General features: G+C 52.9%; 12 protein-coding genes across 12 annotated transcripts; 5 read left to right on the forward strand and 7 right to left on the reverse strand.

The window, feature by feature from the left end:
* Positions 1–308: 308 nt before the first annotated feature.
* BDZ99DRAFT_469385 (uncharacterized protein) lies at positions 309–2,226 on the reverse strand. Its single transcript, XM_033721481.1, has one exon. It carries the CDS (start codon positions 2,185–2,187, stop codon positions 532–534), a length of 1,656 nt encoding a protein of 551 aa, XP_033568848.1. The 5' UTR covers positions 2,188–2,226; the 3' UTR covers positions 309–531.
* Positions 2,227–3,046: 820 nt separating this feature from the next.
* On the forward strand, positions 3,047–4,572 carry BDZ99DRAFT_577329 (uncharacterized protein; the record flags this gene model as incomplete). The annotated part of the gene is made up of 1 exon (XM_033728681.1): positions 3,047–4,572. The coding sequence occupies one exon, from the start codon at positions 3,047–3,049 to the stop codon at positions 4,481–4,483; it is 1,437 nt and encodes a 478-aa protein (XP_033568849.1). The 3' UTR covers positions 4,484–4,572.
* BDZ99DRAFT_552621 (FAD/NAD(P)-binding domain-containing protein) lies at positions 4,156–6,337 on the reverse strand (the record flags this gene model as incomplete). Its single annotated transcript, XM_033727067.1, has 5 exons — positions 4,156–5,463; positions 5,532–5,829; positions 5,890–6,048; positions 6,111–6,198; positions 6,283–6,337. 5 exons carry the CDS (start codon positions 6,335–6,337, stop codon positions 4,567–4,569), a joined length of 1,497 nt encoding a protein of 498 aa, XP_033568850.1. The 3' UTR covers positions 4,156–4,566.
* A 210-nt stretch (positions 6,338–6,547) lies between these two features.
* Positions 6,548–7,998, reverse strand: BDZ99DRAFT_469386 (uncharacterized protein). The gene is made up of 2 exons (XM_033721482.1): positions 7,713–7,998; positions 6,548–7,652 (listed from the first exon to the last, which is right to left on the reverse strand). The coding sequence occupies exons 1-2, from the start codon at positions 7,787–7,789 to the stop codon at positions 6,641–6,643; spliced, it is 1,089 nt and encodes a 362-aa protein (XP_033568851.1). The 5' UTR covers positions 7,790–7,998; the 3' UTR covers positions 6,548–6,640.
* Positions 7,999–8,072: 74 nt separating this feature from the next.
* Positions 8,073–10,822, reverse strand: BDZ99DRAFT_577332 (glycoside hydrolase). Its single transcript, XM_033728682.1, has 2 exons — positions 10,290–10,822; positions 8,073–10,198 (listed from the first exon to the last, which is right to left on the reverse strand). The coding sequence occupies exons 1-2, from the start codon at positions 10,489–10,491 to the stop codon at positions 8,559–8,561; spliced, it is 1,842 nt and encodes a 613-aa protein (XP_033568852.1). The 5' UTR covers positions 10,492–10,822; the 3' UTR covers positions 8,073–8,558.
* A 1,267-nt stretch (positions 10,823–12,089) lies between these two features.
* Positions 12,090–13,239, reverse strand: BDZ99DRAFT_577333 (uncharacterized protein; the record flags this gene model as incomplete). The annotated part of the gene is made up of 3 exons (XM_033728683.1): positions 12,090–12,371; positions 12,420–12,554; positions 12,834–13,239. Coding segments are annotated over 3 exons (736 nt in total), but the record flags the coding sequence as incomplete, so codon positions are not given.
* A 2,765-nt stretch (positions 13,240–16,004) lies between these two features.
* BDZ99DRAFT_469391 (uncharacterized protein) lies at positions 16,005–16,567 on the forward strand. The gene is made up of 2 exons (XM_033721483.1): positions 16,005–16,097; positions 16,154–16,567. Exon 2 carries the CDS (start codon positions 16,186–16,188, stop codon positions 16,504–16,506), a length of 321 nt encoding a protein of 106 aa, XP_033568854.1. The 5' UTR covers positions 16,005–16,097; positions 16,154–16,185; the 3' UTR covers positions 16,507–16,567.
* Positions 16,568–16,688: 121 nt separating this feature from the next.
* Positions 16,689–18,293, forward strand: BDZ99DRAFT_469392 (F-actin capping protein beta subunit). The gene is made up of 8 exons (XM_033721484.1): positions 16,689–16,788; positions 16,842–17,147; positions 17,209–17,288; positions 17,338–17,567; positions 17,631–17,670; positions 17,723–17,743; positions 17,799–17,825; positions 17,878–18,293. The coding sequence occupies exons 1-8, from the start codon at positions 16,706–16,708 to the stop codon at positions 17,949–17,951; spliced, it is 861 nt and encodes a 286-aa protein (XP_033568855.1). The 5' UTR covers positions 16,689–16,705; the 3' UTR covers positions 17,952–18,293.
* Positions 18,294–18,428: 135 nt separating this feature from the next.
* On the forward strand, positions 18,429–18,935 carry BDZ99DRAFT_402536 (uncharacterized protein; the record flags this gene model as incomplete). The annotated part of the gene is made up of 2 exons (XM_033716293.1): positions 18,429–18,575; positions 18,687–18,935. 2 exons carry the CDS (start codon positions 18,429–18,431, stop codon positions 18,933–18,935), a joined length of 396 nt encoding a protein of 131 aa, XP_033568856.1.
* Positions 18,936–19,059: 124 nt separating this feature from the next.
* BDZ99DRAFT_402522 (NAD(P)-binding protein) lies at positions 19,060–19,854 on the reverse strand (the record flags this gene model as incomplete). Its single annotated transcript, XM_033716290.1, has 1 exon — positions 19,060–19,854. The coding sequence occupies one exon, from the start codon at positions 19,852–19,854 to the stop codon at positions 19,060–19,062; it is 795 nt and encodes a 264-aa protein (XP_033568857.1).
* A 1,092-nt stretch (positions 19,855–20,946) lies between these two features.
* Positions 20,947–21,466, reverse strand: BDZ99DRAFT_469396 (uncharacterized protein; the record flags this gene model as incomplete). The annotated part of the gene is made up of 1 exon (XM_033721485.1): positions 20,947–21,466. A coding segment is annotated over exon 1 (202 nt), but the record flags the coding sequence as incomplete, so codon positions are not given.
* Positions 21,467–22,370: 904 nt separating this feature from the next.
* BDZ99DRAFT_504360 (HET-domain-containing protein) lies at positions 22,371–24,772 on the forward strand. The gene is made up of 3 exons (XM_033724037.1): positions 22,371–23,283; positions 23,413–23,563; positions 23,610–24,772. The coding sequence occupies exons 1-3, from the start codon at positions 22,500–22,502 to the stop codon at positions 24,736–24,738; spliced, it is 2,064 nt and encodes a 687-aa protein (XP_033568859.1). The 5' UTR covers positions 22,371–22,499; the 3' UTR covers positions 24,739–24,772.

Genomic DNA, 24,772 nt, shown 5'->3' on the forward strand with positions numbered 1-24,772 from the left:
TGAGGTGAATGTTGAAGGCGTGAAGATGTGACCGAGAGACGTTGATGTGGTTTTATATCACAACAGAGGAAAAAGTGGGGCAATGAGGTGGACATTTTACCTCACCCATAGGACCGCGTGACGGCTGGACACCCTTATTCTGCTCTGAATCCATTCTGCGGTGGTAAAGAGGATGGCGAAGGTTGGAGGGTGAGAATCGCGTGCGACGGATGTGAGTTATTCGGGTGTTGATAGGACCTGGAGACACCCCCGAGGGTAGGCAAGGAGAACTGCACAATTGATGTAAGATATCTGAGGTCTTGATTCTCACTTCCTAGATCTGAACTTTGCGGGTGTCGATAGGATCTTGAAGTACCCCAGATATATAGTGAGAATCACACCTACAATGTAAAGCCCTCGTCGTCTTGAAACTCACCAGCTGCACGCACATTTTGATACCGTAGACAGGACAGTCAGACACCACTGGGCCAATGAAAATATTGAATTGAAGATGTAAAATTACCGTAGTCATGAATCTCACTCGAAGCATACTTAATACAGATCGCTCCATTGCTCATCATACCACAACTGCCTCAACATCCCTGGCTGTCTGATCGCCGCATCTCTCTCCCCCGGCCTCTCGCCAAACATATTCCAGATCTTGACTTCCACGTTCTCTATGCGGTGGTTTGGCTCTCCATTTTGTGGCGCCCCATCCGTCACAGACAATTCAAAGTCCTGGATACAGTCGCAGGAGCGATGTGCATACCAGTCTTCCTGCTTCGATCGTCGTTGGGATTCCCATCTCAGCTGGCCTTTAGAGATCCCAGATGTACCAAGTTCGATGGGACTAGTTTCAACTACATCGGATGCAGGTGATGCAGCTGGCGGGGTCGTAGACGTAGTCGCTACAGCATTTGGCGCTACATTATTGGGTGCTGCAGCATTAGATACTACGACTGTGCCTATGGGGGCCTCGTTTGGCCCAGAGCCAGACCCATTCAGTTCTTCATGCGCTGCAACCGCCCGATCGCAGACTAGACAAGCCCGATGCGGCGATCCCATTGTCTGGTGGAACAGAAGGCACATGGCCTCGTCGATAAGAAGATCCGACGGTGCATGTACACATGGTCGCATATCCACACATTGCGACATGAAATAGAAGATGCTGGCCTCATGTTGCTTGCCCACGGTATCGAGCCGCCTCTGTTCGGGATTATCTGCGTCTTTGGTCACGAATCGGAACGTGAAGGTTGTTTGAAAGAGGAGTATGTTTCGACGACCCCGGAGTGGCGTAACCTCATATTCAAACTCGAGCGTAGTGTCTAAAGAACCAGAGTCCATGTCGTCAAGTGAATCATCGTAGAGCGTGAGTGGCATGGCGTACTTTGCTTTGCAAGAGAGTGTGGCGAGGCATATGCGTTTCGCCGTCGCTGATTCAATATGTGCATGAGATAGCCAGTATGCCGGACGCCGGGTCCGACCTGTTATATCTGCTGCGACTTCGATCCTGTTCCCTTTGATGAGATACGAGAAACCCGCCCACAGCCCTGGCTCGAGGAAAAAAAGCGCCGTGCGCCGAATAATTGATGGCGGCGCGTCACGCTTGGTTAAGACATTCCGGGGGATTGAGATGGTGGAGTGCCTTGGGCTGTGAATAGTGCCGCATGGTTTACATAGGCGATAGCTGGGTCGATCCCGTTGGAGGAGGATGAGGAGGCTGTGGTATTCTTCTTCGCCGTCGGGATCGTTAAGATATTTTGACTTGGTGAGGGAAGTCCAAAGTCGGGTGCCGAGAGCCGTAGCGAGAGCCGTGCAGGTCAGGGTGAGAGACACGAAAGAAGAGTTTGGGAGAAGGAGGGAAATTGCCTGGAGTAGCTCGACGGGGAGAGTAAGAAGGGGTGGAATTTTTGCATCCGCATTTTGACTCGTCTTCGTAGACCGAAGAGTAATCCAAGGAATCCTGAGAGATGCAACAGTTGGAGATGACAAACGTAGAAACGTCGATGACCTCTTTGACAGTTTCGGTAAAAGAACTGATGCCGTAGTAGCCGGTGGATTCGAGGGGATCTCGGTTGATGTAGCAGCCTCTAGACAAGGCTGATTCCGCCCGAAACGATGAAGCTCGCAGCCGCCCTCTATAGAGGCGCATGGCAGGATGGAAAGAGTTCTGCCTGGGACTCTGTAGATATTCAAGGTGGACGCCATGGCATCACTCCAACGCGTAGCGTAGCTTACAGGATCACGTATCCACCAATGAATCAGATATATAGAAGAAGAAGAAGATGATGATGATGATGGAATAAGGATGAAATCGAGATGAGGAAGGCTACCTAACGTTGTTCTGTTGTTCATGCCAGGTGAGGGGTCTGAGACATGGGGGCGCCATGCATCTCGTATCTGTGCAGCGATAAGTCTTGTCAACTGTGGCTTTACCGGTTATTACCACCAATGACATTTGGTCGATAGGCTCCGATTGGAGCCGTGGTTGTGCGCCTTCGAGGCCAGCCTGGGAATCGATGAGGTTGAGGGAGATGCGCCTTACTGTATGTAGATTAGTGGCTGCTTTTACTAATGCCTCTGGCAGAGCTGTCATCTCAGCAACTCCATCCCTAGTTACCTTCTCCGTCACCATTGTCGGTAACCTAATATATCTGTATCTAATCAAGCGCATTGAAATTGAAACTTTTAATCGATGTAAGGTCGCTACGTTCATGTCCTATATGCCATTCACTCATGCTTTTGCACAGCGTTTCTCCTTTCCCGCTGCTTCTTACACAGCCCCTCTACAACGCGTTCAAAGGCTCATATCACTATTCAAGGGCCTTCTACATGCTTGCAATTAAAGAAATGTCTCTACGAAGTATGTGTGTTTTATTCCTAGCCAACGCTCCGTCTAGAACAGGGAAAGGAACAATGAGGGGTTCTGGCTCATGCATAATGCATGCACTTAGCCTCAGCCTGACATGGGCGCCCTCGCACATGCGCCACGTCCTTGGTCGGTGAGCGGTTGGGGCATATAAACACCTATGACTCGCCCAATGATGCCACCCTTAGGCTTCTAGTCATGGAAGAATCGAGATACTACTACCGCCTCGCAACCGCTCTCCCTGACGAATCTAGTCACACTCCCACGCCAGATTTCTCACCACGGTCTTTTCCGAAGGAGGAAGAGCCACCATCTCAAACAAAACTCACTCGAAGGCTCTTGTTGAGAAAAACGAAGAGCGCGCCTCAGCTCAGAGATGATGGGGCTCTGGAGTGGTTCGCAGACGACTCATACGCACCCCAGATTCAACCCCAATCGATCATATCCAACCTCCAAGCAAACAACTACCTCCAGCCCGAACCAGGACTACCGGACTCCCACAACATCCTACCAGACTCCCACAACTTCATCGCCCAAACTCCAGAACTCCCACCCCAAAACACCCCACCCCAGAACCTCCTCCAACACCAAACCATCCCCGCCGCCCCTCCTCCCCTCACCACCCCCTCCCCCTTCTCCCTCCTCACCCCTTCCACCCTCACCGCCCGCAGCGCCGCCCTTAGCTCCGACACCGTCGTCGGCCTCGTCACCGGCTCCGTCGGCGCCGCCATCGGCCTCGCCGGCACCACGGCCGCCATCGCGCAATGCTACATGACGCGCGCGCAAACACGCACCCGCCGCAGCCACAGCCCCCAGTCCGCGTCCGCGTGCGACTCCGCCATCGAGCTCTCCAGCCTCCGCCCCGCGCAAACCGGCTCAAGTTCATCGGCAGAAGAGCTAGCGCCGCTCGCGATAACCTGCCACGACGACACGTGCATGCTAGGCGACCATGGGACCGAGTACGAGTGGCGGCTGTGCCATTGGCGGCGCGAGCTGGAGGCGTGGAGCTGGACGCGGGGGCTGGAGCTGGATGTGCGCGAGGCTGGGGCCCGCGCGCAGGAAGCGGAGAATGTGCGGGTGGCGAAGCAGCTGGCGGAAGAAGAGAGGATGGTGGAAGCCGAGGAGGCGCGCCTGGATGCGCAAGCGGAGGCGTTGAGGACGAGGAGGCGGGAGCTGAGAGAAGACGAGGCGCGGAGTACCGCGGAGTTGGCGGAGCGGACGAGGGCGTTGGAGGCGGATGAGGGGGCGTCCAGGGCGCGGGTGGAAGAGGGTGTGGCGGTGGTGGTGCGGCGGATGGTGGGGGCGCGGGTGGAGGCGTTAAGGAAGCAGCATGTGGGGCTTGGGGAGCGGGAGATAGCGCTGGTGGGCGCGCAGGAGAAGCTGGCGGCGGAGGAGGAGAAATTGAATGCAAGACTGAGGGCGTTTGCGGAGCTGGTTAACGATTTCGACTCGAAGTATTCAGCGATCAAGCTGAGGAATGCGAAACTGCAATCAGAGCTCGTGGAGCGAGAGAGGGTTGTTGAAGACCAGGCCCGGCGACTGAATGAGTGGCAGATGATCCTGAGGCGGGTGTCGGATCGGACGAGGCATGCGATTCGGGAGCAGCAGTTGGGGATTAGTCGGCGTGGGCGGTAAGATATTGCTACTCCTACATCATCGATGTTTCTATGAAAAGTGCAGTCTAATCTCTTCATTAATCTATCTTCTCTCATACTCGCCTAAACAAAATGCAACAAATCTTTCTTTGCCCCTGTCACAACCACCCACCCATCCTCTCCTGCTCCCTCTCCCTCTCCCTCCCCATCTCCCTCATCCCTCCCCCCCTTCCCCGGCTCCGGATACTTCCGCAAATGCTCAATCGCCCACACCACCTCCTTCGTCAACGCCGGCGGCAGCCTCCCCTCCCCCTCCAGCGTCCCCAATCCCGCCCACTCAAACAAGCCCCTCAGCCACCCGTGCGTCTCCCCCGTCTCCCACTGCACATCATGAAACTTCAGCCCCTCGTGCCCCGTCCGCTCCAACCTCCGCCGCTCCCACCTCCTCTGCTCCGCGACGGGCGGGAGCGGCTTCGCCAGCCGGCCCGCGAACAACCGCGCGAGCGTGATGGCCTGGTACTCCCAGCTGCGGAAGGTCAGCACGCGCGGCACGCCCACGAGTCCGATCGTGGGATACGTGTGGAGGAAGGTGTGCCAGTACCCGTTCACGACCTTCGCGTTCTGGTAGTCCCAGATCGGGCCGCCGTTCGCGCGCGCGTTCCAGAACGGGAACGAGGCCCGGTAGCCGGTCGCGTAGACCACGGCGTCCATGTCGTCGAGGTGCGAGCCGTCTTCGAACACGATCCGCCCGCTGGGCAGGAACTCGCTGATGATGGGCTTCCACGCCATGCCCGGCGGCGGCGTGGGCCCGTCCCAGCGCGAGGCCGTGCGGCGCGATTGGTAGACGGGCAGCGCGGCGTGGGAGACTAGCTCGGCGGTGATGTCGTGGCCGGAGGCGGAGTTGCCGATGATGAGGACGCGTTTGTTGGCGTAGGGGTGCGGGGTGCGGTAGTATTTGGAGTGGGTGATGCGCGTGGGGAAGAGGGTGGTGTATTTTTTCAAGCCCTTCACTTCGGGGATCTTGACGGGGTGTTAAAAAGAGGAGGGGGAATGTGGGGAGGGAACGGGGGAAAGGGAGGGGAGCATACGAAAGGGACAGAGTAATGCCCGTTCCCGATGACCACGGCGTCGAACTCCTCGCTCCACCATTCGTCGACCGCGCGGTCGGGGGCGTGGCGGCGGAGGGTGAGTTTCCAGCGCTCGCGGCCTGCGGGAGAGGGGAGTTTGGAGACGTCTTCGACGGTGGTGTTGAAGACGAAGTAAGGGGCGAGCTTGTGGGCGGTCACGTAGTCTTCGAGGTAGTGGTGGGGGACTTCGTGGGGCACGAAGGGGCCGCCGGGGAAGGGGATGTCGGAGAAAGACATGGCGATGTCGGGGACGTTGGTGCTGTTGAGACAGGATTAGTGACTTGATTCAAGTCTTTCTTACTGGTTGGGTGGGTCTCACGTGAGCGAGTCATATATTGGCGTTTTCTCGAATCGTTCTTGGCGGTTTGGAGGCGTTGACGTTGGGAGGGTTTTAGGTATTGACAGCGGAGGATCAACATCTGGTGGAAGCTTTCCGGGGGCTATCTCGATCGGTGGTGTGGGGTCGGCATCATATATCCTAGGGTATGGTTAGCTACGAAAGTTACTGTTAGTAGAAGTGCGAGTTGAGTTCAACCATACCATGTGCCCCCAGCACCATCACGCCGCTCAAAAACGCGTATTGTATCAAAGTACTTCTCCCGTGATAATGCCGCGGCTGTGATAACACCTAGTAAGAGGTTAGAATACGCGGTCATTAGATTTGAGAAGTCTGGGTAAAGAACCGGGGCGCAACAGAACCTGAAGTACCTACCTGCAGCCCCAGCACCAATCACCGCCACCGATTTTATTGGCTTAGAATCAATCATATTGGCATTGTTACAGAACCTTTTCGCCTTCTTGGAGGTTGCATCAATATGGATAAAGCATGGGATTCCTAAGTATTGTAAATCAAGTGCCACGTCGATCGCGGATTCGTCATATTGCTCCGCATTTGCGTAACATTCGACTCACGTGATCATGTAAAAGATTCTTAAGTCATCTTGCCACTACACTAGTTAACTTTGGTGTTATAGTGTCGCAGAAAATACGTTATGATTAGCTTGATAGGTATAGTCTCACAGGGGTATCCTATATACACACCACTCACTCCTTTACTACCCCTGTAACCCTCAATCCCCTGACCCTCCAGATCCACCCCTCGCCCTCCTTAACTCCTTCCTCCGTCTCTCCATCTCTGCTTCCTGCCTCTCCACATCTCTCAGCTCTTGTAGTAATTTCTTCTGATTCCGTAGCCGCGCCATCGCTTCTTCTATTTGTGCCAGCTCCGCATCGTCATTCGTTGTTCTACCCGCAATAGTTGATGCATGCCGAGAAACGTGGACGCTAGCGTTGTCATCGATAGGAGAGGTAGGACGCTGTGGATATTCGGTTTGTGCACCCGTAGTCGTGGGGGTAGAGTTATGTGGTATTGAAGACTGTGGTATTGGTGGGACTAAGGGGCCTTGGGGCTCGATGGTAGAAACAGCAGAGACTGGAGGTGCAGGAGTCGCCTGCCGCGACCTCGAGGCTGAGAGCTCGTGGGGTGCGTGCACAGAGGCAGCTAACGAGGCCTGACGCTGTAGCTCGCGTGCATCAAATTCTTGCGCGGCCTCAGCCTGGCGAAGCTCGTGTACAGACGAGCTCGCAGATTTAGAACGGTAGTTCTCAGCCTCTGCAGATGGATGACCAGGGAGCTCATGCCAGATTGGAACCGTGCTGTGGTCGTGCAGCTCCGCAACGAGAGGCGAGGGGTTATCTGCAAAGTATTGGGATGTTGTTTCGGCGGGTCCTTTTTCTGGGTTAAGCTTTCCCTTTTCCTGCCTCCTGTGGAAGAAAATGACGATGCCGAATGCTATAGCAACCACTGCTAGCGGGATGCTGATGCCGATGACGAGTTTGGCGACGATTGTGAGACCTGATGACGGAGTCTGGGACGAGCTTGTTGTAAAAGAGGCTGGCCCGGCCGACCATATAGCTGTGGCAGACGACCTAAGTGAGGGGCTGAATGCTGCAGTGAAGGTTGTTGATATTGCATTGCTGCTAGGGATAGTTTGGGGTGGTGGCGTCTCATCTGGTGTGGTGACGCTGGTGTACACAACAATATTCGGATCCATCGTGTTTTCAAAAGCAAATGCCAGCACCCTGAAAGAATTAACAGCTAAAGAGGAGTGGAACAAAAGACGGGAGCCACGCTCTAAATACCATTGGGATCTCTCCCGCGTTTGCTGCGAGGCTGAAAACGTGGCGTTCCACACATCTTTTTTAGGATCAAGATGCATCCTGATACGGATAGGAGCCAATAACGAGCTACCCGAGCCGAAGACAATGCATTCCCTCCTCTTTTGTAGAAGGGCGGTGCTGGGTGGCTGCAGCCTTTCCGCATCTGAGGATGTGAAGATTCCGCCACCATGGAAGAAGAAAGCTACGATTGATTAGCAGGGCAGGGGATCGTTTTAGTCATCCCTCTTAGGGCCCTTGAGGATGATCTGTAGGCAATTGAGACGTAAAAGAAAGCGAAAACTTCATGCTGAGCGATGGATGGAATGAGGTTGAGTTTAAGGAGTGGAGCTCATAAGAAAAGTGGGTCTTGAAGAGCGCTAAGCCTGATACTCTCAGCACGTGATATACCTTCATCATGCGTCCATTTCAAATGCCTACGATCAACATGCGCGGACACAATACTTCTCCTTAAAACTTACATACCCAAAAACAAACTTGTAGATTGGGTGGTCAGATAAACAAATCTCGAAATTAGACACTAAAAAATAACCAAAGGACATCCCTTCCATCCTTGCCCCCCAAAAGTACAAACGCACCAGCAGGAAGCGTAAACACATAACGTAGCGACGTATTGACAGAGCGGTACTAATGATACAATAGACCCAGACCCTCCTCGAACTACTGTTTTTTTTTAAAAAAAAAACAACCCCGCCCATATGCAAAATCCCCCTTTGACAATGTGATAGTTGAGACTCCTGGCTATGCATATGCAACCTTCCCTTCCCGTCCTTCCGCCACCACCTCAAACTCTAAGAGCCGCGAGGACACTTAGATGGCAAGGTTGTCAGCACACCCCCAAGTCTGCTCCACACCAAACTGCCCGGGCGCCTTCCACTCATCATTCCCATAGCTGAAGATCACACTCTGGTGCCCGCAGACCTCGATGATGTTCTTGATCGCCGCCCTCTGCTCCGCCTTCCCAGGCTTCGCGTTGCCGTTCTGCTCGCCGCCGGTCGGCCAGCCAGACTCCAGGTTGTACAAGCCCTTCGCGGCCGGCCCGGGGCAGACGACCGAGATGGCCTCGAGCTGCTTCTTGACCTCCTCGCCGGCCTTGTTCGCGTACACCGAGCTGGTGAAAAAGGGCTGCACGTTGGCGGCAAGCACGTCGATGGAGTCGCAGAGCGCGCTGCCGAACTCGAGGATGGCGGAGACGGCGTCGGTGGTCGTGAAGGGCACGGTGCTGGGCAGACCGGCGCCCTGGATCTTCGCCTTGGCCTTGGTGATGTAGGCGGCCAGCTCGCCCGCAGTGCAATACTCGTGGAAGATGGCCTCGTTGCCGATGACGACCATGGCGACCAGATCCCAGTTGCCCGCCTTGCCCCACGTGATGATGTCGCCGACCTGCTCGTCGCAGCCGGACTCGAACGTCGCCGCGTCCTTAATAAACACGCCGAGGATCATCAGCACCTTGTGCTCCTTGCAGGCAGCGCCGATGCTCTCGAGTCCGCCACAGTCGGTGCTGTAGGTGCGGACGGTGGTGAAGCCGAGGTTCTTGATTACGCCGATGTCGTACATGACTTCGCTTGCGGTCTTGCAGGAGCCGGATTCGGTGTAGGGGGTGTAGGTCATGGCCCACTGGTTCCCGTTGGTCTTGTGGAGGGGAGTTCCACCATAGGAAACGCTGGGAGCACTGGGCTTGGCAGGGGCACTGTAGGCGGGAGCACTGTAAGCGGGCTTAGCGGGGGCACTGTAGGCGGGAGCACTGTAAGCGGGCTTAGCGGGGGCACTGTAGGCCGGCGCGCTGTAGGCGGGCTTGGCTGGTGCCGAGTAGACTGGTGCCGGGGCAGAGTACGCAGGGGCACTGTAAGCTGGAGCGGAGTAGACAGCCTTCGAGGAGGGAGTCACATAGGCGACGACAGACGACGAGGGCGCAACGTAGACGGAGCTCGTAGTGGATGGCGAGTACGGGCAGACGAAGATCTCGGAAGTCTTAATAATAGTCACGGTCGTCTCGGGGTGAGTGTAGGTGCCCGGGGTGAAAGTAGAGATGGTGGGGTAGACCACGGTGGCAGTCTCGGAGTAGCTGGAGGTAGTAGCACCGAAAGTGTACTCGCCAGCGGACGGGCAGACGTAGGTCGTGGTCAGGATGACGCTGGTGATAGTCGAGCCGACGCTCGAGGTCGTGGCGTACGGCAAGGTCACGGTGGTCTCAGTAGCAACGGAGGTGGTCTCGCCGCCATAGGTGTGCTCTCCGGGCGGGACGACGGTGGTCTTGGCACCGCAGACAGTGGTTGTCTCTATGACGACGATGGTCTTGGCCGGGAAAGTGTAGGTGCCTGGGGTCTCGCAGGTCGTCACCTCAGGAGTAGGGACGGGGACAACAACCACTGAGGAGGTGGGGGCGGCAATGGGAGATGGGGCCAAGTAGACTGTGCTGTTGGCAGCATATGTAGTGGGTTTGGGGACCCCTGGATGATGTTAATATAAATCCTTTATCCGCGGATGGTTCGGAATTGAAGAATCTCAATGTAAGCGGAGGAAACAGTAAGTCAAACATACATCCTCCCTCTCCGGTGTAGGTAGAGGTGTAGACAGAGCACACCTCGCCGTACGGGTACGGCGCACCAGTTCCCACGGCGGTTCCAACGGGAGCGGAACCGTAGATGCCCCTACGATTATGGAAGCCCACATGGCCTTGATGCGACGCCGCAACTGCGCCGATCAGCGAAGCAGCCGAAGCCGCGACAAAAGCACCCTTCATGATCAAATAATACGGAGCACGGGGTTTGTTGATATGGGGATTTTGGTGAAATTAAGAAGAGATATAGAGGGTGGACGGCTGAACGAGTGAAGCCGGTATTAGATTAATTGCAAACGAGTGGCTAGGCAAGATGCCAAACTTGAGAGGCTGTGAGGAACAGAGGGCCTTGCTGGAGAAGGTCTCTCACGAGAGCGGGAGGGGTGAGGTTTTGACAGACGCAGGTACGGCGCCATAGCGTCCGGCTAGCATCAGGGGGAGAAATGAGCATGGCAACGCGCTGCGGTTGGGCCTCTGCTTTGGGGATGGGCGGACGAGGCTACGATCATGATGGGTTGGGCGTGCGTGGGCGAGTGGAAATGAAAGATCTGGGGAAGTGCTGGAAGCGGTTGAACAGCCTTGGTCCACTGCTCAACACGGGTTAGGCTATCTAATCTCCCCGGCCATCCACAGCGCCTTCCAAGGTTTCGCGTGCACACCTCATGAACGATGCAGGTCACAAGGCCGCCGACGAGAGCAACGGCGGCAATTGAGGCCTCCAGCCGCTCCAGTGCCGTCTCCAGCCCATCAAAACCGCAGAAAAACGCTCCTCGTCTTCATCTCCCGTCTCGCGGGTGTTGTCGGCGACGTCAGCGAGCAATTTCCGCAGCCACGCCGCTCTTGGGCGAGGCCTCGTATTGGCCGCGACACGGGCCCCGGTTCGCACTACGCCAGCTCATCCGGGCAGTTGCGCGACGGTTGCGCTGCCCGTGCCCCGCCGAAGAGGCCGATCCGACGCAGGCACCAGATGCATTTCACCGCCACACCGCCTTCCCACCACGCTTTGCGAATGCAACCACCAACCACAGCACGCGGCGCCAGCGTCGTCATGCAGGGCCGCCGTCCGCCGCTGCCCGGACATTTTATTCTATCTGGCAGTTCGTGTGGGGATGGCTAGCGCCCAGTCGCTTTAAACAACCTCCCGATCCAAGCCCCTTGAACCGCGTTATTGCGCTGCGTTGCCCACCTCCCTGCCCTACCACTCCACCCCTTCAGCGCGGCCTGTCAGAATCTTGTGCCAGGTGACCTCGTTAACGGTTCGCCACCCTGTCACTAGCATGGCAGACCCTGAGGTTGCAATACCCCAGATTTTTGATGATGCAAGCCATGCATTCATGCATAGGAGGTCCAAGTGTGAAGGGTCGCCCAGCTCACGTAACGGACGTGTCGGTTAACTATTGTATTGCCAAATCCTAGTCTTGGCGTAAAGCCTAGGCATTGTCTCGGCCTTAATTCTCCGATTGGGGTGAAAGGTTAGGAGGCGTTGCTCTATGCAGGTCATGACTGATGCCTGCCGCGCACTCAATGTTAACGGCAACTGCACTTTGTAAGAGTGAGGGTATTCAAGTCAAGGTGTATTGTAGGCATGAGAGTTTGCAATTGTTCTGGTGATAGAGAAGCAGGCATGCGTGCGAGTAGGAAGGTGGCAAGATCGTTTCGAAGCCTGTAAACCGGCTGCTGAAACGCCATGGCATCAAGGCGAGTAGAAAGGAGGGGAACCATGAAGCCTTTCACATGGTATGCACGTGAGTTAGAAACCGCATCTGAAACACCCTTCACAGCTCGTATATTTGCTTTGCCATTTGGTCGTATCTGATCGTCGCCCGCCGCACTGAGCGATACTATGCGTATTGATGGTAGGATGGAAATCAACTCGCTTGTTCCGTCGTGCCAGCCTCTTCATCGTTTGAGGGTTTTCGTCTGCGCATTCGCAGACGAGACCATTCCCTCATCTTCTCCGCCACCTTCTTGGGGCTCAACTTAGTAGAAGAGTCTTCCGTCTTTGGTCCAGAAGAAACGCTATTCGATTGCGTTGACTTTTGGTAATGATCGATATCGATACGCTGCAGAATATCAGCCGTGTGCGACGACATTCAATGTTGGAAAATTACCAGCCATAGTTGCCAGATCACGATAATGATGAGCGTAAGCGGGATAGACACGGTCCAGTAAATCCACATTCTCTTGGAAACAATTGACGTCCATTGTGGAGCTCGCCAGTCGAACATGCTCATCGAGAAGAAGGACTAGATTCTTAGCGTTAGAGGCTGTTGGTGAAGGTATTCGAAACTAATAGTATTGTGGTGGCTTACCGATACAAAGGTTGTTGGCAGGAATACTATGCTCATGAACGCAAGAGTCCGCATCGCAGAGCTATCAGCTTTCGTAGCTTCGGCGAGGTCTCACGACGCTTTTGCCATGCTCAGGTTTGCTCCGTTGTCTCTTTCGGTGATCATGTTGAACACCTTGAGTGACAGGTTAGGTGCAGACCCAGGGCATAGTTCAATAGGTTTGGAACAGCTTACCAATTGCATTAGAGACTGTGCAATCCGTTGATGGCATTTCACTTCGGCCAGCAAAGCTCGATTTTCCACGTCCAGTTGGTGTATTTTTTCTTGAAGGACTCCCTTGACCTTTTCATTCTCACTGAAGCAACATTCGCATTCCGCAATGTAATTCAAGGAGTCCATGTTACTCTCAAATCTCAACTGAAGCAGCGAAAGCTGTGAGGTAATGGCAATGAGACCCGTGGTCATCTCGCGATAGTCAAGCTCCCGATCAGGAATCATTTTACGATGATACCTAGTCGCAAGGCACTTACGATTTGAATCCCGAAGATCAGACGCATGCCGCTTGATCAAGTCCGAATTTTTGTCAGTTTGGGTTTCGCAAAGCCAGACTGGAATATGCACGGGATGGAAACTCTCCATTTTCATGGAATTCAGACTGGCGAGAATGTTTTCCGACTCTGTCGGTCCCATTCCTAATAAAGCCCAATTTGCTTTTCGCAGCTCGGTGGATGGCGATCGGTATATAAAGCCTGTGGTCCTAGTTATGACTTTGAGAGTTACTCAGAGCTTGAAGTAGGTTTACATTACTTACTATGCTTTTCCAAAGAGCCTTCGTGCTTGTATCTCAATGTCTGTGCGGTTTGCGTGAATAAGATCTGCAGGTAAGCAGATGGAATATCGAAGTGCCTCAGAATACTGAGAAATTGTAGTCTAGAAAAGGGTACGATTAAATGGTAGTTAGACATGTGCCAACTACCGACACTGCACAAGTGTTTTAGCGACGATTTCTCACGGGGAAACTGGGGCACGAACATCAAGTTCAAAGATGGCAGCTTTCCACATCCACTCATATCGGTAAGCGACTTTGCGAGCAGTCAGTATTATGTTCTCTAAGACGTAGTTTCAGCCAGGTGCTTACCACACTCTTCAAATAGTCCTCGATCTTGTCCCCAGGCAGTGGAATAGTCCGTATGTGGCATAGATCCAATTCAACCTAGTACATTGAGGATTATCGATATCTGAGGACGGAGAAGGGATCATACAGGGTCCTAGGACATTGAGAAGCCGTAGCTGTAATCGCAAGGTCTGAATTGGATGCCTATTTCTGGATCCAAATACCTCTTACAAAACAACTCGATGTCCTCTTTAGGAGCAGTTTCGTTCTCTCGAACCCTGTAGCGGGAGACCTTTTCAGCTGATAGTATTTTAATAGGCTCCTGGCCGGTTCTAATAGATGTACATGTCCTATGTCAGTGCTTGTAAGGCTACATTGAAACCTTGCGTTTTATCTCATTTCAAACGCGTGGTACGTACCGAGCTGTCCACCTATCAAATTCTATGAGCAGCTGCAGGCAATCACATTGCCATTCGCTTAATCTACTCAACAGCGTTATGCGATTAGACTGCCTCAGAAATGTGGCAAGCAATTTGGGGTTGTTCGGGACCTTAGCTGTCTCTGGACGAAGATCGAAGCATCTGCTTGCAAATTTCGTCGCTAGCTGTTGTATGGAATCTTCAAGGTGTGGAGGTGTTCCCTTCGCTTTAAGAACCATGTGAAAGTTGTTAGTCTCTAATGAGATTTTCTCGCAAACGTCCCTTATTTCGTCAAGCAAGACATGGCTGTCTTTATTGGCATTGGTGCGCGTGCGTTGATCCTTAAGATTCCTCGACACGATCGCGACCTTTCGCGCGCTTTCTGATACAACATTGAGTTGTGAACAGCTGTGATAGTGGCATTGTTTCCGGGAGTAGTTCATTGAAATCACAGTCTTGACTGAAATAGGTCCACGGATACGATTAAGATTACGGGTAAAGAAGTCCAAAGTAGAGCGATAAAGACAGAAGATTACAGAAGATGAACTGGAGGAGACTGACAAAGGCGAAATTAGAAGGAGGGCATCCCAACGTCAACATCCTCGCCTCGTGCACCTTCCCACTCTGTCCCACCCCTCACCTTCTCTGTAATAGATTGGCACACGAGGAACATAACGCAGACGCGACGTAGCACCGTAGCACTTCAGCAAATTAGTGACCGGTGAGGACTGCATACTGATAGCCATGTGGGTCCACGCCCACTCTTAGGCTGCTGTTGAATGCACAGCGGCATGGTGCTCGCTTTCGAAACAGGGCTGGTGACTCACTGATGGAATGAGCTGGCACGAGTGAACGAGATGCAATTCTATTGCGATACGCGTACAGTGGAAGTGAATGATTGGAGGAGAAGAGGTCAGCTTAGACTTGGTGAGAAGAGAAGCGCCAAGTTAGGAAAGCTGGATCCCGACCTTGGATACCACCACAGACGGCACTTTACACCACCCCAAAGGGATATCGACTTATCTACCTCAGATCGTTGAAACCCGATAGGGCTTCAATCGACCTTACGGCATTTCCCTAAATCTTCAACGTCGAGTTGGCACGGAGTAGGCAGTACATCCGTGCCGAATCAGATGTCTACTCATATTTAGACATATTGCTGTGTCAAGTTGCGCTGTTCGGATAAACTTTCAATGTTCGGATAAAGTTTCATGTTCGGGAAAACTCCATGTTAGGCGATGAATAGGATGTTGACGCATAAACACTATATTAGCTGCTACTTTACCTAAACTCTAAAATGCCACATGCACCAAATTAAGCCACGACATCACGTTGCCGTGGCGATGCTACTGACACGATGCTAATTCGGCGTTGAAGAACTAGGGAAACGCCGTAAGGGGAAACGCCGTAAGGGACACACCCAAGGCCGATAGCCGATCTTACGACATGACTGACATGATACCCATGGGATTTTCGAGCCGCAAATATTTCTTTGGAGTTCGAGTCCTTTATGTTCTATACCATTTAGTCAAGGCCTGAAGACTCAACCCCAATGTAGGACTTGTAAAAAGCCGTCGGAGGATGTCATTAGCCAACCGTGCGTGTTGTACTCCACCTCTTATTGCTAACGACTCTAACCCGCGAGTAATGATTCCGAAACAACGGATGTATGCTGTCAGGAGGAGCTCAAGGGTCGGAAGACAGGATATATCCGGCCCACGGACTAACTCGCGCAGAACGAATTTACGCTGTCCTGAGGGGCTCAAAGGTCGAACAATGAGCGAACGCGGATTAGTCCGTGGAGCGGACAGTGCCTCGGGAATGCTGGTTGGGGGGGGTGAATTACGTGACTGTAGTGCTGTCGCAGCTACATAAGAGTCGAAAACATACCTACTTCTACCTACATAGAGAAGAAGTCTATACAAAACCTCGCCGCATCCATACACATCATAAGCGATCTTTCAAGTAGGCTTCATCTACTCCATTCTCCCCTGTTAAAACATCTTAACATTCCCCCTCAGTTCACCCCGCTACAACTACCCCCACCACAGCCATGCCTACCGTAATTTCAATCTTCTACCCGCGCACCGCGACTTCGACCTTCGACCTCGACTACTACCTCTCCTCGCACTTGCCGCTGGTCGTCGGGTACTGGTATCCGCGCGGGCTGCAGCGGTATCACGTCGAGACATACGCCGAGGGGCCGTACACGGTGAAGGCGGAGCTTGTGTGGGATTCGTTGGATGCATTCAAAGCCGCGGCAGGCGTTGAAGAGGAGATTGGAGCCATCTTTGCGGACGCTAAGAATTATAGCAATGAGGCTCCGGTGCAGCTGTTTGGGGAGGTGGTGGGGAGTGGGGAGAAGCCGAAGTAGTGAGGGAAAGGGAGGTTTGAAAGGGATGGAAGGGGAAGGGGCGATGGGACGGTGAATGATATCTATGAGTCTGAGCTTTGAACTATAGTCTTCGTCATCTTGATCGATGTCTTGATTGAGTGAGAAACACCACAGCACCCCCGACATTCGCGGCGTTGCTCCAAGCGTCGCGCCAAGTCACAGCCCACTTCGAGTGACGATGCTCCACACGCCGTGGCATCTATCCTCCGCCCGCTTCTCCCTCGACACCATGGCCTCCGCAGACCCTCTCGACAGCGCTCTGTATGCTCCCCAGCATTCTCCTCCAAAAGCCCCCAACTAATCCTGAAAACTAGCGACCTGCTCCGCCGCCTTAACCCCAAAGACGTCAAGCAAAACGTCGACTACCTCTGCCAACTCGCTCCCGCTCTGACGGAAGAACTCCTCGAATCCGTCGATATCCCGCTTGCGGTCAAGCAATGCCTCAAGACGAAGCGCGACTTCCTGTGCTGCGACTACAACCGGGACGGTGATAGCTGGCGGAGCCCGTGGAGTAATGAGTTTCAGCCGCCGCTGGATGATGGGGAGGGCATTGCGCCGAGCGATCGGATACGGAAGATGGAGGTGAAGGCGAATGAGGCGTTTGATGTGTATCGGGAGCTGTGAGTAACAATCCTAAGGAAGTGGGGGGTTGTGGGGACGAATGCTGACGAGGGGTGGTAGATACTTCGAGGGCGGAATTTCGAGCGTCTACCTTTGGGATATGGACGATGGGTTTGCGGGGTGTGTTTTGCTTAAGAAGGGTATGTATTTGTCCTCAAAGAAGGGGGCGTTTGAGCTGATGTGGTCAAGCTGTCTCTCCCTCTCCCAAGAGCAACGGCAGCTGGGATAGTATCCACGTCTTCGACGCCCAGGACCGCGCCCGGACGGCCCACTACAAGCTCACCAGCACTGTCATTCTGAGTCTCGGCAATGAGGCGGAGAATCTGGGCATAATGGATCTGAGTGGGAACATGGTTAGGCAGGTGGAGCAGGACATGGCAGTTGAGGATGATGGGAGCCATGTGGCTAATATCGGAAAGGTAGGATGGCTTCATACGAGAGGATTTATCCACTATGCTTGGTTGCTAATGGCGGATTTACAGATGGTCGAAGATATGGAGTTGAAGATGCGGAACCTGCTGCGTGAGTCTTCTCTCAAACTTGACATGAGAACCAGGCTAATATTCTGATCTAGAGGAGGTGTACTTCGGAAAAGGTATGATACCTATCCATCAATTGAGTCTTAGTCTTCATACTAACGTTCGACCCAGCGAAGGACGTTGTCGGCGATCTACGGAGTGAGTATAGGGTGCCCTCAGCACTCAATTATTATCGCTAACCGTACTGCAGGTATTCCACCATTGAGCGAGACCAACAGGGACAGGGCGACACAGCGAGAAATGATCAACAGCATGGCACGGTGATTAGCGGTCTTTTTCCATGCACAAATACTCACGAGATTCCAATCCATGGTATGGTGGAGGGCATACAAAACAGCTTGTTACAGTTCACCTTGGGCACTTTTTAAATTGTTCAATCGTGGTCACGACGTGAAGACATGGGATCAATATCTTTTCAAGGTATTTTCGTTCCTCCAGTCGGGAATTTCTCACCCGCAAGTGCAACCACATCTGGACATCCAACGCGGGTCAACATCACGTGCTTGAGATGTACAGGTTAGTAATCCGCGTCAGCAACTTTTCCAAGCTTCACGCTATTTTTAAGCTACATATGTGTCTTGACCAACTACTATACATGTACTAGGCATCTACTTTCTCAAGTCCTACATCTTCCCGGTCTGTCATATTCAATCTCACCGCCACTCTCCCAGTCATCACTTCCCTTGAGCGTCCTCCCATTTCAATTCACTCAAAAAAGATCCAATTCCGGTAGACCCCAGCATGCCCCAAGACACCCTCCGCGTAATTGGTTTCCTCAAGAAACACCCCGACATCACCCACGAGGAATTTTACGAGCACTGGGAAAAGAAACATGCGCCCCTCGTTGTACCATGGATCTTAAAGCATGGCTTCATTTCTTACATGCAGGTACCTCTACAATTCCCTTCATCTTCACGCCCTTCACTTCCCTCCCTGAAGTTCCACTACTTCTCTCGTTATGTTTCGTTACGAGCTTATACTCAATTCCCTACCTCGTAGATTCACACAACTCCAACATCACTCCTCTCCCTGCCTGGCGCCGTCGATGCCGACGGCTGCGGGCAGATGGAGGTAAAGGACTGGGATATGTTCATGGCCGCGATGCAGGACCCGTACTATACGGAGGTGATTGTGCCGGATGAAGAGAAGTTCATTGATCGGAAGACTACGGAGGTGCTGGGTTTGAAGACGGTCGGGGTGCAAAAGAACTTCATTGTTAATGGAAAAGCGGTTGATGCGGCAGAGTAGAGAAGGTAAAAGTGGAGAAACAGGACGAATCTGAAGCAAGACGGGTATACCACAACTTATTCTACAATTCTATCACCCCTTCTCATTTAACATAAACTATGCCCATCCTTCTCTCTCCTCTCCCTCAAACCAGCAACCTCCCCCCATTCGTCTCCACAGTCGCTCCCGACACAAACCGATCCCTCATGCAGTACAAATACGCCTCCGCCACATCCTCCGGCCGTCCAATCTCCTTCACCAACGTCGCCTGCTTCCACCCCTCAACTGCATGTTCTATCATCTCCGCCGGCGAGCTATCAAACAGCTCCGTCTGCACCACCCCCAAAGTAACCGTGTTAACCCGCAGCGGCGCAAGGTCAACCGCTAGTCCGCGAGCTAGCCCCTCCACCGCCCCGCCCCACCCCGCGATAATCGACCACCCGGGAAACGGCTTCTGCGTGATCGAGCCGCTGGTGAGGGTAAAAGAAGACGCCGGCGTGAGCGTCATGTACGTCGGGATGAGTTTCGCGACCATAATCGCGCCGATGAACCGCACGTTCGCGGGCGCCAGCACCACGGCCGGGGTCGCCTCGGCCATGGCAGGGAGCTTGAGCGCGTCGCCGGCCGTGAAGACGACGTGGTCGATCTTCTTCGCCTTGTTGTCTGTGACGGCGTCGAAGAGCGCGGTGAGGTTCGCCTCCACGTTGTCGAGGTCCGCGAGGTCGCAGGTGGCGCCGGTGATGTTGGCGGCGAGGGAGGGGTACGAGGCGCGCAGGCGGGCGAGGGCGGCGGCGAGGCGGGCGGGGTTCGAGCTGGAGATGAAGACGGCGGCGCCGTGCTCGAGGCAGGCTTCGGCGACGCAGAAGCCGACGCCGGAGGTGCCGCCGAGGACGAGGATGAGCTTTTGGGAGAGCTTGGAGGTGTATTTGGTTTGGGACATTGTGAGAGCTGGTAGACCTTGGAGTGCGTGGGAAGGAGGCTTGGTTGGGAAGATGGACGAGGGGAAGGGTTTGAAGTGTGATTGAGATGTTGGAGAATGATGGTTGATTTGATTGAGTTGGAGAGTGAGAAATAGCTCTTTATACTTATGTTGGGTTACTCTGCTATCGAGACCTATCCTTATGTCCACCGTCCGATCTCTTATACTCCGCCTCTAACTCCGCCGTCTCCCTCTAGATTTACCAATCTCGTTCGCGAAATTATACGAAAGCAGTAAAAGAGCGGGGATGAGCGGCCCATCCCCTTTAGCGGCGGCGCTCGTGCGTTAGTGGCGGCGCTCGAGACGCTAGTATCGTTTAGATCTGATATCGCGTGAATCGCCGCTTTCGGTCTCCAACTGAATATAAAAAAGTCCCCAAACCTTAGAGATAATATGTTACTTCAGTCATGAGGACATGAAGTGGCCATATCCTCCCTATGTGGACAACGGCGATGTTATGGTCTTTAAGATATCGTCCTTGCTATCGGTGGGTCTTCTTTCTTCTTAGAATTGCACGTAGAGTACACCTGCAGGGAGATTTGATCAATTCCACATGATAAGGTGGGCCGAACTCCCTAGTTCCTAGATGCGCAGGACTCGGCGTGGTTAGAAGTGTCGAGCCATGGAATCTTGGCGTTCTCTAACCCCCAACCCCAGATTCCCTTCAAACTGCCAAGATGCAAAAATTACCTAGATCGGCAGGGCTTGGCGAAATGAAGCTAGAAAAAGTGTTGAGTATAGAGAGTGTCGGGTTTCTTGGCATACAAACGTCGGCGGTACATGACTACTATTATTTTCCCTTGGTTATACAGACTCTAAATGTTAGAAAATCAGGTTGAAACCCTCCGAAATCTTTTATGCTGGCGTGATTTTCTTTTTACGGCACGACATGGCGAGTATGAGCGCTTTGCCGGAGCGGGTCTCCTTCTGGGGCCGAGATTTCTAGTGTTGGTAATGCTTCAAGGCATCACGAGATAGTCATATGATATAGAAGAAGTACGCTCATTTTTATTCAGAATGATCTACTCATTATGCTTACGCCCGCCATGGCCATGCTTCCGAAAGTCATCCTCCCCCAACTTCGACGTATCCAGCTGCGTCGCGTTTGGCGTGAACCCGATCCGGTTCTCGATGATTGTGTTCTTGCCATTGGGCCCCACGGGAGCTATAAACATCAACTCATTAGCTTCTCTCTATCCGGCTCACCAAACTTGGGATGGACAAATACCCTCGGCACGAACGGATCAACACGATGCTTTTCCATTCCCTCTATCAATCGATCCCAGTTCACGCACTCGTGCGCTATGGTGCGGTTACCGGTGGGCAGGATCGAGTTCTCTAGCCAGCGGAGCGTAAACGGGGTTTCGTCGGCTTTGCACATTATGCCTTCGACGAGCATTTCGAGGCAGTGTACTGGGTACATTAGCCTTGTCAGTCACAGCACTCGGAATGGATGGCGGAGAGGGGTAGGAGGCGCGTACGGTTATGTTTTTGCTGGAGATATTCGTCCTCTTCCGTTAGGTTGAGGAAGCAATTGAACAAAGAATTATTGAAGAGTTATTGTATTTCAGAGATAGACGAAACGAATTCGATTTCCTCTCTTGCTTCCCTAAATATATCCGGAAGTGCCCGCGCCCTACCTACTCAAGGCGCAAGACGAAGGAATTGCTGGTAGATGAGTAAGTCACAGAACAGTCGGTCGCTAATCAAAGCCAGTGCTTTTCATTATAACAAAGTTAATAACCCCAAAAAGCATGGATAATCTCGGAACAAAGGTCTTAAATCCTAAGCTTTATCTACGCTTCACATCTTCTATAGAGAACTCTGGCTTAGCCTATAATACCACGAATCGCTAGAGGCAGACATGATGGCGTCGCTCCGGATAGCCTCGTATCCATTAGAAAGTTCGTGCATCCCGTCCGAAAACTTGTCGAACTGTAGATAGATATAGAAAGGTTGTATACCGAGCGAAGCAATAGAATATTTAAGCTCATTGCGCTTCTGTAGTGGCTTAATGCCTCATCAAGTAGCATTGACAAAACAAGAACCCCACTTCCTAACTGTATAGAAAAATCGGAAACAGGATAGCTGTAATTTAGCCATGCTGACGTAGAATCTCCAAATTTCTAACGTTCCTCGGATTGGGCCGCAACTCAAGGCTTGTGTCGAGCATGAACCGCTCAGACACTAGCCTCCGCGCCTACCTTGAATTCTCAAGGCCGCCCTAGGCGGGGATCGACAGGTTCAGGACCTTAGATGGCAGCTTGACCACCTGGGTAAGGATGCTGGCCTTTTCGCTCTGGTCCGAATGTATTTAATAAAAGAGCCTCCAATCAGCCAATCAAAATGTTGCAATGCTAAAGACCCCTTCAAAAATCGAGGCCGCACTTTGGCGCTAGTCCCGCGCGCACGTGAGCCCCAACCGCCCATCGAGCGCCCGCTTGCAGCCTGCTCGATGTGTTCTGTGCAATGCTATACACGAACCTTTAAGCAGGCCACGAGATATGTACTGCTTTGCGCTTCCTGGCTCACCACGATAGTTAGCTTGCATTGCGGTCGAACTCAACCAACATTCTTTGCTCGTGGGAGAGCATGCGGGCGCCACGATGCGTCTTCTGAAGCGCTCACCGGACGGCGATTTCGAGTTGGTTTCTTTCAAAGATGACGACCCTCCTCCGTATGCCATCCTATCGCACACATGGACCGATGGTCAAGAAGTCACGTATAATGAGCTGGTGGCCGGTACAGGCAAGGACAAGACTGGCTACGCCAAAATCCGCTTCTGTTGCGGGAGAGCTGCAGCGGATGGCCTCCAGTATTTCTGGGTAGATACCTGCTGCATCGACAAGTCTACCAGCGATGAGCTCAGCACGGCCATCAATTCTATGTTCCGCTGGTATCAGCGCGCAAGCAAGTGCTACGTATATCTGTCAGATGTCCAGGTCCTAGATGAGCTTGCTGATGCCCAAGCGTTCCGGATAACGTGGGAGGATTCCTTTCGACGGAGCCGATGGTTCGCGCGGGGCTGGACGTTGCAGGAGCTTCTCGCGCCGGCCACCGTTGAATTCTTTTCCAAGGAGGGTAAGCGGCTGGGTAGTAGGATAACGTTGGAGCAGGAAATTCATAAGATCACCAAGATTCCTATCGGAGTATTGAGAGGACAACATCTCTCCGAGTTTAGCGTTGACGAGCGAATGAGCTGGGCAGCGAAACGCAGAACGACGGTTAAGGAGGATAAGGCATATTGTTTACTGGGGATCTTTGGGGTTTTCATGCCGCTCATATACGGGGAGGGGGAGGAACACGCGTATCTACGGCTCAGAAGAAAGATACTGAAGCCTTTAAAGGGGACAGAAGCGCGAGGCAATGAACACAGATCGGACCTGCAAGGTATGTCTTAATTTGTATAAAGGCAACGTCCGTATATTGCAGATCTGTGCAGCTAAAATTACGGGATTTTTACAAAATCCCTTCCTCGCTCTACCCTGGCCACGAAGCGCTAACGTTGAACATCGATAGGTAACCCTCAAACGCTACTTAAACCATCCTCAAACGTCCCCTTCCCCAGAGACAACGACTTCGTCGACCGCGGTAATATTCTTGAACAGATTAACGAGCGATGCTCGCAGCCAGCGGGTCGCGCGGCGCTTGTAGGGTTCGGCGGGTTTGGGTATGATTCAACCTCCGCAAGGTCTAGCCTATACTTACTTGTGCAGGAAATCGCAGCTCGCGATCGAATATGCGCATCGGGTTCGGCAAAAGTCGCCTGAAACATGGGTGTTCTGGATGCATGCGAGCAACTCGGCGCGACTTAAGGCGGCATTCAGCGACATTGCCCAAGAAGTCGGTCTATCCCTTCAGCCAACTGCCGCCGTAGACACGCTTCAACTGGTCCGTAGATGGTTGTGCGACGAGGCCAATGGACGATGGCTAATGATCGTTGATAATACTGACACGGATATCACGATCGAAATGCAAAACAAGGAAGAGAAGGTGTCCCTGGCTGCTCTGTTACCCCAAAGCGATCACGGCGCCATCCTCATTACGTCGCGCAATGCCGATGTTGCGCGAAGTCTCGTTAGCCATGAGAAAGATATTATTGCGGTTGGGATAATGAGCGACGAAGAGGCTGTCCAGCTTCTAGAGAACAAGCTGAGAGATGGCCCAAGTGATGGCGCGATACAGCTTGCCAACGCTCTCGACTGCATCCCGCTTGCTATTGTTCAAGCAGCAGCTTATATTAACCGGCTTAAGCCTCGCATGTCCGTCGCGAAGTATCTTAACGAGCTTAAAACAGTAAAGAAACGAGCACAGCTACTCTACAAGACGGTTCCAGACATGCGGCGCGACGAGCAAGCGTCGAACTCCGTGCTTATAACCTGGCAGATCTCCTTTGACCATATACATCAGAAACGACCGTCGGCAGCGTGTCTTCTTTCGTTTATGAGCTTCTTTAATCGGCAAGGCATCCCCGAGTTTATGGTTCGCCATTATATAGACAAGGACAATCAGGGGCGAAATGATTTGTTGGATAACTGCTTAGAAGAGGAGGACGTAGATTTTGAGGAAGATGTGGCAGTGCTTCGCGCCTTCTCGCTAGTAGGCATGACGCAACGCGAGGACGAGTTCGAGATGCACGGGCTGGTCCAGCTCGCCACACGAATATGGCTTGCGTCAACCAATACAGAAAGGAAATGGCACCAGGCTTTCATACAAACGATGGCTCATGAGTTCCCGGATGGGGAGTACGCGAACTGGCCGAAGTGTCAGACTCTTTTTCCGCACGTCTTACCTATGCTAGAGCAGGAGGGCATAAATAACGGGAAGACTCAGGTTGAAAATTGATGTGAACTCTGTCTTATTTCGGGGGCCCGAAGGC

Source organism: Mytilinidion resinicola, assembly GCF_010093595.1.
Source record: "Mytilinidion resinicola strain CBS 304.34 unplaced genomic scaffold BDZ99scaffold_36, whole genome shotgun sequence".
In the NCBI taxonomy this organism is placed as follows: domain Eukaryota; kingdom Fungi; phylum Ascomycota; class Dothideomycetes; order Mytilinidiales; family Mytilinidiaceae; genus Mytilinidion; species Mytilinidion resinicola.